General features: G+C 41.0%; 1 protein-coding gene across 2 annotated transcripts in view; it reads right to left on the bottom strand.

Moving 5' to 3' along the window:
* Positions 1 to 12,509, bottom strand: part of USP6NL (USP6 N-terminal like) — a 182,659-nt gene that overhangs the window by 10,527 nt on the left and 159,623 nt on the right. For both annotated transcript variants that reach the window (XM_045285596.1, XM_045285595.1), the window contains 2 exons: positions 12,362 to 12,461; positions 8,846 to 8,998 (listed from right to left, as the gene is read on the bottom strand). In XM_045285596.1, coding sequence (XP_045141531.1) covers positions 8,846 to 8,998; positions 12,362 to 12,461 — 253 coding nt within the window. The remainder of the gene's footprint in view (positions 1 to 8,845; positions 8,999 to 12,361; positions 12,462 to 12,509) is intronic.

Below are 12,509 nucleotides of genomic sequence, written 5' to 3'. Positions count from 1 at the left end.
TGAGGCAGGAGAAAACCGAGTATTTTGAGGGAAAATAATGTCATGCCACAGACTGTCCTGAGGTCATTCCAACCCATGGACCCAGGGCACAGTGTGATGACAGTTTGTGGATCTGGGCATCTTTGGAGGAGGAATTAAGAATATTGACGAGGGAAGCCATGGAGAGTCCGAGGTGGTTGCCATTTCATGAAGAGACAAATTGGAAAATACGTGTCATGCTATGTGAGACACTTAATATTTCCATCCACTTTGCCAGCCAGTCCATTCTGACTCAGAGCCTGCAGGAACGAAGGCCTCAAAACCCAAACCCCCAAAGGAACAGAAAGCCTCGTTTTTCTCCCACCGAGCGGCTGATGACGCTGAACTGCTGGAACTGCAGCAGCCCGACAAGTAACCCACTACATACCACGGGTCCACTGTTTGCCCATGTAAAGGGGGAGAAGATGACTTACCTTATACTTACTCCTGCTTTTTGTTTAAGTCATAAAGAAATTCTGCTTCACTGGAATTTATATTCAAATCACTCCCTAAATTATTCAGTGTATTAGAACTGAAAGTAAAATTTAACACGTGCTATTTTCTGAATGGACAAGAGGCTAACATGCACACTGGTCAAAAAACCATACTTTTTCTGAAGTATCCAAAACAGGAGCATCTTTACAGTTCTTTCCTAGTAGCCGGTAGATTCCCATTGATCCGACACTATCCAAAATGGGAATAGAGCATTAGGAAAGTGCTGATCAAATAGCCATTGAATATGTTTATAGAAATTAGAATGACACATTCCACACTAAGTCAGAAATATGACAGTTATAAATATTATTATCCACATAGCTAAGAAGCTAGACAGAGAAGGGTTGCAAAGTAACAAAGGACAGCACAGGTACTGACAAAATGGCATTGCCCTTGTTCATTCCTAAATGACACTCCCCCATTAGGAGCCGGGACTCCGTTAAGAAGTAAGGACGCGGTGAACAGCCCCAAACATAAAAGCAGAGGAGATGGCCTCGTTGTCTTTCTAAAGGAGGTCGGGTCCTTTCTGAAAGAAGTAGCACACAGAGACAGAAGGACATCCTAAAATATAAGCACTTAAGAAAGATTAAATAAATAAAAAGCAGTGCTTCCAAATCTTAAGAGAGAGTAGACCAGCTCAGGCTCGGAGGCCCTACACAGGGACAGGGGGAACAACAGTCACAGGAGCAGGACCTACCTGCAGTCCTGGATTTGCTTTATTTAAAACAATGCCCACTCACACCTACAACGATGTTCAGTGGAGAGCATGCTAAATACAAACAAGCACTGTGTGCTTCCGACTGCAGCACCGGCATTTAACTTTCATAAATATTTCTTGACTCACAACACTGTGGGATTATGCCATCCATATACATGTCATTCCAACCCTGACCTACCATCTCTGAAGAGTACAGGACTCTTTGCAATTCAACAGTGACTCAAAGTCCATATGCTGTTTGCAGGTTAGTGACGGGCGCAGGGTCCGCAGGGCAGCACTGTCTGGCAGAAGACTGCGTCTCTCAAAGGGCGCAGGTCAGAGCGGGGTGAAGAGAGTGGGAGGGAGGTGAGAGAAGATGGAAGGGGAAGAGGGCGCCAGGGTCGTAGAAGGTAAGTATTGGAGAGGCCAAGACAGAGAAGAACAGAAAGCAAAAGGCAGACAAGGAGCCCGACCTCAGGGCACCTGGGAGCAGGTCATCATCTCCTTTCCTCATGGCAGCCTGTTAACGCCGGTCTGAGTGGGGGCTTGCTCCCGTCTCACAAAGCACTGACAGGCTCAAGGCTGCCTCTCAATTCCAGCAGCAGCACCCACGCTCGGGCTGCTGGGCCTGGGCAATTTGGCCTCAGTAACGATGAGGTTTATTTCTCGGACTGTTCCTGGACTAAAGACAGAGGCCCCGGATAGGCCCTGCAAGAAGGACAAGGCACCACCAGGAATATATAGACACACAAATACTACTATACCTAACTTTTATTAGGTTTAAATATCTGCTTTCACCCCTCAGCAATTAAGTACTATGACAAGATTCAAGAGTAATTGATGTCAAAATGGATAGCTGTAAGTAGGTAAGAAATATTAATATTTACTATTCATACTTTTATTCTGGGCTTCTTGACAAGGACATAATCAAGTTTTTGCTTATTCTACTAGTTTCATGCCTACAAATTTACTCTTTCCTTCTTTCTCCTTAAAATACGGGTATGTAAATGAAGAATTACTGCCTTACTTGTTAAAGGACAAGAAGGAAGGCAACTTATCCCAGCTACTATATGTGGCCTTTTATGACAATGCCAGTGAATGATTTTGTTCACCAGTTTTCAATCACATCGTTGATATTTTTAGTGCCAGTGACAACAATTAGAATAATCCACTCAATAGAATAAATGATCAAATGATAGACTTCAGAATAAAGGAAATGGTGCTTGTTAACTAGATGGTTTTTCTAAATTAAGATTTTTTTTTCCTTTTCCTTAAAAACAAAAGAAAAATACTGAATTTAACCTCCCCTAAAAGCTGTAGAATTCCTTTGAAAGCCCTCCAGTCTCTTTGCTCACTCAGGCCTATGTCCCCACCCAGTGGACACCACATGCAACTGCAGGACTTACAGGTTAATGGCCTCCAAAGGCATTAACTCGTTTTTCTGACCCAACAGACATATAATTACAGAAAAGTGCTCTAAGTGCTCTCTGTAGTGAGAAAACTCTACTTTTAAATTCCGCAATACAAAATAACCACTGACTGTGTTCAGTGTTCAGTAGGAAATGTAGAGGCCACTGTCAGAAAAATCATTCTAGGAAAGAGGAACCTTGGAAGGACAGTCTTATCCTTTTCAAACCAATTAAGTCTAACTGAGTTTTACAATTTTTTTACTAAATTGCTCACTTCAAATTTATATCTGAAACATCAAATGTTTACATCTACCAGAACTACTGACCAGAATATACAATCCAAACATTATTCCAACCTTTAACAAGATGACTTTTTTCCTAAATTTTAGCTATAGTAGTAAAAAAAAAATGTTTTTAATTTGCTGTAGTTAGGTTTCCAAACTTTACTCTTTTTTCTCAACAGATTAAGCTTGGTAGATAAAGCAGGAAGAATACATTTATGTAATATTTCACTATACACCTATTTATTGTCACATAATCCAGTAGACCTTAATTATATCATTTTCATGGATTTTTAGTATGTACACATTAATAACAGTATGTAACATATTTAAATGATAGTTACATAAATGAAAGCTAAAATACCTGAAAATGGGACAGAGATTTTTTTATTTACTAACAGATTAAAATAGATTTTTTTGCATGTGTGTCTGTCTGTGTGCACATATATACAGCTCTACGAGTTTCAATACACAGAGTCAAGCATCCACTGTCTGATGCGGATACAAAAGGGTCCCATCACCTTAAAATCCTTGCCTTTGTAGACAGCAAGTAGGCCTTTATTACCTAGAAAGTACACTAGAACTTTACTAATTCATTCACAAATTAAATGGAATGTTATTACCCTAGGGGTTAAAGAGTCAGTGGCCAGGCATTGGGCCGCTATCCACGAGGTCGGTGGTTCAAGCCTACCACTTGCACCACAGGGAGAAGGGAGGCTCCTATTAAATGGGGAGCACAAGAGAATAATGTTTTGTCAGATGCTTCAGCGGATGAGTAAGCATTAAACAGCTTCCCTTGGCAGGGAATACAGAGGTGGGGTGGGGAGGAAAAGGTTTAGAGGTGGACAGAGAGAGAACTCTTTTAGGGATGAAGTTTGAAAATACCAGTGGGACATGCAGTTCTGAAGATGCCCATGTAAACTATTGCTACATCCGTCTGGGCCTCAGAAGCTTCTTGAAGAAAGATTCAGGATAGAGGGGAGAGCTGAAAGCTTGGGAGGCTTTTGTTGTAACCGTGGGGAATGATGGGATCACTGTCTGGAGAAAGAAGGCCTAGGAAATAAATCTAGTGTGCCGGACACACAGACCATGGAAGAGATGAGCGGAAGACAGGGGACTAGTGAAGGGAGGAGCAGAGGCCAAGGCGGAGCCAGAGGAAGGCAGTGGGAGCTGGAACTGGGAGTAAACCTGCGTGACTGACACACGGAAAGCATCGTGTGAATAAGCAAGCACGCGTGAGCACTGTCTTTTTAATGGCCCAAAGCTTTCAAAACCCAACAAAAGGCCCTATACAAAAGAGAAATGCAATACCGAGCCTAGCAAAGTGTTTCCTACAAATAAACAAGATAAAAACTCTAAATTTCTCTGGAAAACAACCCAGCACAGCTATCAGAGCTGAAAGCAACAGAACCCTTTCTTAAAAAGATTATTTCCGTGCCGTATTTCTCACATGAAAGTGGCCCGCTCTCCTATTATGGAAAATTCTCTCTTTATTCTGCTATATAGGTCATAAGCTATAAACTTCTGTCCAAAGTGGCTGCCCCTGTGGTCAAAGTGGATTAGCAGTGGCTTTCCAACTAGAATGAATTCCACCATCTGACCAACTTGCTGGGAAACGGCCTCATGTGTATAACAGACAGTTGAGGAGATCAAAGGAACATTTCTAGCTCAAGACCACTGGCCCAGTATGCAAGAAACATTTTGAATCATGTTAACACTTAATTGTCAACTTCACTCCAACCCAGGTCTTCAGGGTTGATTCACACTAGAAGAGGAGCCAGCATGTTCACACCCTGTGATACCTGCTCAGTAGTAGCAGTGGCCAAAACGAATGAAGCAAAATCAGCAAAGAACTGACCAGAAATGGCTAGAAAACAAATCAGCAATTGAAAGGAAGGCTTGCTATATAATAAATGTAGACTAAAACCACAGGCAATGAATGATATCCGGGCATTGGTGTTCCTAAAGTAGGGGGACTCGAGAAATTTTACAGAAAACTCAAAGGTAGTAAGAAATTGTCCCTTCAACTAAAAACAAAAACAACAAAACCCTGAGGCATAGTTCTTTTCCCAGAAAATCTGATACTGAAAAACTGCTGGTGCGAAGCTTGATAATCAGGCTGAATTCCAAAGACCATGTGCCCAGCATCCGGAGAGAAAAGGCACATACACCCCTACGACTGCACATGGTGGCAGAAGATCAGACGGGCGCAGAGTTCTCCAAAGCCACGTGGAAGCTGTGTAGTACAAGGGGCTTCAGACGTTCATGGAAAACTCCACTGTCTGCATTTCCTGTGAACCTTGTGAGGTCCCTGCATATCATAGATAAGGGAAGTACATTTGGAACCAGACTAGTTGGACCAAATTGTAGTTCTACCACTTACTAGTTATATAACGCTCTGGGAAACTCAACTTGTTTCATACCTCATCTATAAAGTGGAAGAATAGCCGTGTCTATTTCACCAGGTTGTAGGAGGAGTAAGTCACTAACTGTAAAAGTCTAAAGTGTTATAGAGCAGCATCTGGCACACATAACTGAGTGATTATTACAAACAATGTTAAGCAGCGCTGTGTTGATATATATTGGAAAACAGGTACTCGCATACATTGCTGGTAGGAATATGAAACTGGTAAAAAGTATTCTGGAGAGCAATTTAGCAATTATCAAAATCTAAAGGCACACACTTATTTTCACCTGCGTGTTTCACTTCTAAGAACTCTGGTGACACAGTGGGTTATCTGGAACCACAAAGTCAAATCCCCCAGCGTTCAGAGGGAGACAGATGAGGCCTTCTGCTACCATAAAGATTTACAGCCTTGGAAAACCTAGGTAGGGTCCTTAACAGTCTGAATCGACTCTGTGGCAGTGAGTTTGTTTTGGTGACTTTGATATCTAGAAATTTATCTAACAGATATCACACGTGATTACAATTAATCACTATGCAGCTAATAGAAGATACAGTAGCACCTCCACTGGTATCACAGGAGCCCTAGTGGCACTGATAGGTAAGGATTTGGCCAGTAACTGCAAGGCTGATGGTTCACACTCACTAGCCACTCCATGAGAGACAGACGAGGTTAACTGTTCCAGTAAAGATTCACAAACTTGGAAACTGAGAGGGTCACTGTGAGTCAGAACTGACTTGATGGCACTAGGTTTGGCTTTGGAATTAGTATGACATGCAGTGATCTTCAAGACATATTGAAACATGAAGAAAGCCAGAACACTGTAACACTATATACACGACCACTATGTTACACACACACACACACACACACACACACACACACACACACAGTTTACAAATGTCTGGAATATTTCTTTAAGTATAAACAAACAAACAGAATCAAACTCACTGCCATCGAGTCGATGCTGACTTATAGCAACCCCAAAGGAGAGGATAAAACTGCCCTTGTGGGTTTCTGAGACTGTAACTGGTTATGGGAGTAGAAAGCCCTGGCTTTCCCCTGAAGAGTGGCGGGTGGTTTCGAACTATTGACCTTGGGGATAGCAGCCTGATGCATCACTCTTTAAATATATACAAGGGAAATTGCAAGAAGTGACTGCTTTTTGGTAACTATGAGATTTTGTGATTACATATTAAAAATAAATTATTGAGTTAAGGGTTGAACTAGAAAAAGCAAAATATAAATTTGAGACTATTGAATGTGATATATTAAAGATTCAATGACTTCTTTATTTCTTGCTTAGAAGAGTTGAGTCAATGACACTGAATTCCCAATATTTTTTTATAAAAAGTGTGTAATTTATTTAATTATACTACTTTAATTATCTTGCAATAAAATTATAGCACTTTAACTTTAGAGGTGCTCTGAAATTTGATATAAAATGACTGTATAGAGAAATTAATGAAAACGATAGTGGATACCGTAACTTACCCTTGTTAATAAAATATAAAATATAAAAAATAAAGATAAAATATAAAAAATAAAGAGTATGTATTATGGATTGACTTTCCTCTCCCCGATAGTTATAGAACAATTCTAACCCATGTAATAGGACCGTGTTTGGAAGGAGGAGATTCCTGTCATGTTAATGAGATTATACTGGTGGGTCCTAACCCTAATCCTTTCTAATTGGTGGTGTCCAAAAAGCAAGCCAGACACAGACCGGGACATACACACACTTAAGAAGAGATGCTATGTGACAGAAGCGGCAGGTGCACCTAAACGCAAAAAGAAAGCTGAGGTTGCTAGAGGTCACCAGAAAGTAAGTAAAAAGCCTGCAGAAGGGATGCATATGACCACAACCCCAATTTGGACTTTAGCCTCTATACAGATGAGAAAATAAGTTTGTTTTTAAACATCGACAACTTGTGGGGTTTTTGTTACAGCAGCACTAGAAAGAGTATATGCAGAAATCTGAAACATATGTTTATGTACGTGTGTATATAATAATATAAATGTAATTTTACTATGGATGTATCATACTAGTTCTAAAATCATGTTTTAAAGGAAATAATATAAAACTAACACAATTCAAGATTGAGGGACATAGCTTAAAGCAGTGGTCGAGGAAATTTTATAATACTAAATGCTTATACTAGGAAAGAAAGAACTTGGCTCAACAATTTAAACTTTCACCCAAGAAACCTGAAAAAGAAAACAAGATAAACCCAAAGTCTGCAGAAGAAGTAAAAGAGAAAAGAACATAAATTGATGAACTCTAAAACAGCAAACAAAAAAGAAAAATCAATAAAACGCCAAGTTGGCTCTTTGAAAAGATCTATAAAATCTCTGGGCAACACTGACAAAGGGAAAAAAGAGGTAAGACCCAGGATTACCAGTATTGGGAACACAGCAGGCTATCCCTACAACAGACCCTGCTGACGTAAAAAGGATACTAAGACTAAGGTGCCAGGTAACCAAAAGGGTGGGTGGTTTGCACGCGCCAGCTGCTCCGAGGGAGAAAGCTGTGGCAGTCTGCTCTGGAAAGACTAACAGCCTTGGGAACCCTACGGGGCAGTTCTGCTGTGTGCTATGATGTTGTGGGAGTCAGAATCAGTTTATGGTAATAGGTTTAGAGAATACTACTAGGAGTCACTCTAAGCACATACATCTGTTAAAAATTCACACGAAATGGAAAAATTCCTCAAAAACTACAAACTTTAAGCCATCCAAAATTAAACAGGTAATTTGAAGAGTCTTAACTATTAAATGAATTAAATTAATAATTAATTACCTGCAGCACAACAAAAACTCCAGGCCCAGATGTTTTCATTGGTGAATTCTACCAAATATTTTTTTGGGGAAAAAAAAATATCCCAATTCTACACTCTTTCTTCCAGAAAACAGAACAGGAAGAATGCTCCCAACCTCTCTGATAGCAGAACTAGACGACAACTTCCTCACTGTCACTGAGTCCATGTGGAGTCAGAGATCCTACAAGACCGGGCAGCATTGTCCCTCTGGGTTTTCCGAGACTGTAACTCTTTATGGGAGTAGAAAGCCCCCATCTTTTCCTTGCAGAGCAGCTAGTGGCTTAGAACTGCTGATCTTGTGGTTAACAGCCCAACACACAAGCCACTACTATCAGTGTTCTCATCTATAAAGTGGGACTTTCACTTGCTCTGCTACTGCATAGAGTTTCACAAAACAGGGCGATGAGTATAAAAAGTATAACTTATGGTTAAGCTAATGTAAAACACCATGGTTTCTACTGCTGAACCATATGATACGCAAAGCTTTCCAAATTTAAGTGGGAATACTTCAGTTATTTTAATACGTTCACTTGTGCTATCCTAAAATAAGAAAAAAAAAAAAAGCCAGAAGCTGTTGGTAAGATAGATTTAAACTATGTCACCCCCAGTGTAACGTTTCTGCTTTGACACAGCAGTCGCCCACAATGACCCTGCCACATGGCCCATCTGCACCATCATTCAGATAACACAGGTGTTGGAAGATCCAATTTTGGCTATTTCTTACCAGGTTCTGGAAGATCCAATTTTGCTCGTTTGAGTTCTGCCATAGAAATCTGAAGTTGGTCTATTACAAAATCATCTTCAAAGAAAAAGTCTTTTGCCAAGGTCTCCTGAAGAAATTCTACAAGTTCTTCCATAGATAATTTCATTAGATGTTCTGGGAAAGAACAAGAGAAACGGAAACATGTCAGCAGCTACTTCAGGTTGAAAAGATAACATTCTATTCTTACCCAGCATTCTAAAGGGGAGGGGGCAAGCACACAACTTACATAAGGCACTGTGACTACGATCAGAACTCAAGACAAAATTATTTTCTGATGTTGAAACTGACCCAGGGAGACAGGTATGCTTACTGGGGGGATGGGGGTGGGGGTGGATACTGTTGATGCCTCCATGTGATCCCCAGCCTTCTTGGAGAAAAAGACAGAGAAAGACCACGCCAACCAGCATGGAAATGCTTTGTTGCTATCGGTCCTCAGTTGCCACAGGCAAACACACTGTGTGTAAAGAGTTTTTAAAATCGGGATTATTAGTTTGGTTTGTGATTTGAGTCAAACATAAAACTCACCCCCATTGTACAAGTAGCCTGCATGTAGATGCATATGTTTACATGTGGATCAAGTTACAGAATAAACTGAGCTTTCAATGCTATTATACTTGCTTTTTCCCATTCAATTATGTACCATGGAGATTTCTCCTAAATACTCTATATACTCCCATTTTTAATAGCTATACAAAAAATGCACTGTATGTCTGTACTGTAATTTACTTAATGACCCCCAGCACACACACCAAATCTATTGCCACTGAGTCAATTCTGACTCAGCTTTGCAGGAACAGAGAGCCTCCGCTAGGGCTCCAGTGAAGGCTGTCAGCTTGCTCCTGTGCGTGCCTTTTTCAGTACATCCACGATGACATTCCAACAAGACTGTCTGTAAATACTCATAAAGCAATGCAACAAATGAATGGCTAAATGGATAACCGGGAGGAAGGGAGGAAGGGGAAGAAGGAAGAGAAGGTAGATAGTGGGGGAGGATGGGAGGGAGAGAAAAGGGAGAAAGGGAGAGAGGGAGGGAAGTGAGGGGCAGGGGTAAGGGCAGGAAGGCAGGCAATCTCTTGGCAATTAAAACTGGTGGTTAAGCACCCAGACCATTTTGAGGCGAAAAAGGAACTTCATGTAAGCTTTATCTCCTTACCCAAGGAGAAAAAAAATCCATCACATTAGGCAGATTTTCCAATTTATTTCATCTGATGCTACAGTAGCATATCAAGTAATTGCTCTGCTTAAAGTTTACTTACAAAAAGATGAAGATGAAAAAAATTTACTCTCCCCCTGAAAACAAATTCAAGTGTCAAACAAGGAAAACAAAACTTTTACAGAAGCAAGCTATAGAATAGCTATACAAGAGCTCTCTGAAATAGAAAAGAAGTAAGCCAGAGGGGCGCCTCAGAAACCCACAGGGGCAGTTCTGTTCTCCCCACCCTACAGCGCTGCAGAGTTGGAATCGGCTTGCCAGCAGCGAGAGAGAACAGAACAATATTCTGTTTCACAGTGTTAGATTATAGATAAGCATGAAGGATGGACTGTAGTGGGATTAAAAAGTTCATGGGAAATTTCCACTTTCTTTTTATTCCACTTTCCATGAATATTTTAACCCCCCCACCAGCAAACCTTTATCATTTAGTAAAAATTAAATGTTTGTTCTATATATCGGCCAGTTCATAAGCCATAAGGAGAAAGAAGAAGTAAAAGGGTCGGGGAGAGACAATGAGTGACAGAAGAAAGAAAAAGAAAGCCAGACTGATTATGAGAAAACGTATGCTGATGTCTATCTAAGAGAACCATGAGACTTGCAACACTGTCAACTGTTAAGTCTTGCATGGACTTGTATGTTGGGCCAAGAAGCCATAGCACTGCTGAATACTTTCCTTTAAGAGGTAAACAAGAGCGCTCTTAAAAGGCATTTTCATTCCTATCTAAATCTGGATAATCTGGCATTATTTTCATTTTTTCCCAAGTAAGTAATCAATAACTCATAATAAATCACCTGACAAGTACTTAGCTTAAAACATCAACCACCAAAGGAAGGAAGGGAGGAGAGGAGAGAAGGAAGGAAGGAAGGGAGGGGAGGAGGGCAGGAAGGAAAGGGAAGGGAGGGTGAGGAGGGAAAGGGAGGAGTGAAGGAAGGAAGGGGAGGAGGGAGGGAATAATAAATAAAACGTGACCCCCAGGCACTCAATTAGCTTGTGATTTCGTTGACAAGTTGAACAGAGGATCATTCAAGAAGAGCATGTGAGTACACGTGACCTGGATCACTCTAGAGCAGTGGTTCTCAACCTTCCTAAGGCCACGACCCCTTAATAGCTCCTCATGTTGTGGTGAACCCCAACCATAAAATTATTTTCGTTGATACTTTATCACTGTAATTTTGATACTGTTATGAATTGGGCGACCCCTGTGAAAGGGTCGTTGGACCCCCAGAGGGGTCATGACCCACAGGTTGAGAACCTCTGCTCTAGAGCCTTCAAGGAGTCTCTTCTCTGCATAGTAAGAAGAGCTGTCTAATTTGTAAGGCTGAACTGAGACTTTCTCATGGAGAAAACCTCTCATTTCTTGACTTTTAGAATAAGGCTTACCACATCAAATTATACAAGCCTTTGGAAGATTTCTAAAACTAAATAGGTAACTATTTCTTGATCACAAAACTTAAAAAAATATTTTTATTGTGAATTACATGGTTTACGGAGCAAATCAATTATCCATTCAATAATTCACACACATTTTCTTTCCTATCATTGGCTGCAAGCCCCACAATGTAACATCATTCACTCTACCTTCCTCCCGTTCCCATTCCTCCTCCTTCCTGCCTTCAGAACTTTGTCCTTGGGCAAATGCTGCCTTCCGATCTCAGAGGGGGGATTATTCTAAGGAGTGCACACCTCCCTAGTCTTATTGTTCCGTTTACAGACCTGTCTATTGTGTGCCGCTCAAGGCTTTTAAAAGCCTTGCTACATTGTATGCAACTACAGACATGGATTGTATTGGCCCCAGAGACCACAATGCAGCCAAGCAGAGAGAGGATCCCGAGAGTCCTCATCTCATCTCTGGTGGACAGCCAGAGCTGTGAGCCTTTGTCCTGGATGAAGGAAACATGTCCTCTCTACCCTCCGCTATGGCACCGGATGTCTTTGGGCTCCTACACAAATGTGAGACTCAGACAAACGGACAAGAGTTAACAGGGCACTGCGAAAACAAACACTTAATAGGAATGTTACTAGTGAAGCCATCACATTGCACCTTGGAGCCATAAACTTATTGCTGAAGCATGAAAATAAACCTGATATAAGGGGGAGAGCATCCGAGACCTCTGCCACATGCTCAACAGTGAGTCACAAGAAGATACTGATGACAGCACACCACCAACTGAAGGCAGTTCCTCACTGCTTCTCAGGAATGTTCCCAAGCCACTCTGAAAGTACAACTCAGAGTTCAAAGTATTTCAGTGAAACATTTTCTTACTTTTGTGCAATTTTAAGATTGTATAAGACATAGCAGTAAGGACTCGTTCTCCTTCAAAAATGTAGATATCCCATATCCGTAGGTTGAGTGTAAATGGAGTCTGTGATTAAAAGTAAAATAGGAATAAGGTTAACAATTTGCCTCATCC

Source organism: Echinops telfairi, unplaced genomic scaffold (assembly GCF_000313985.2).
Source record: "Echinops telfairi isolate 266 unplaced genomic scaffold, ASM31398v2 ScPeMD7_7473;HRSCAF=8511, whole genome shotgun sequence".
NCBI classification, from domain to species: Eukaryota; Metazoa; Chordata; class Mammalia; order Afrosoricida; family Tenrecidae; genus Echinops; species Echinops telfairi.
Note: the sequence above shows the minus strand (reverse complement) of the source record. Positions and strands in the feature narration are given on the sequence as shown.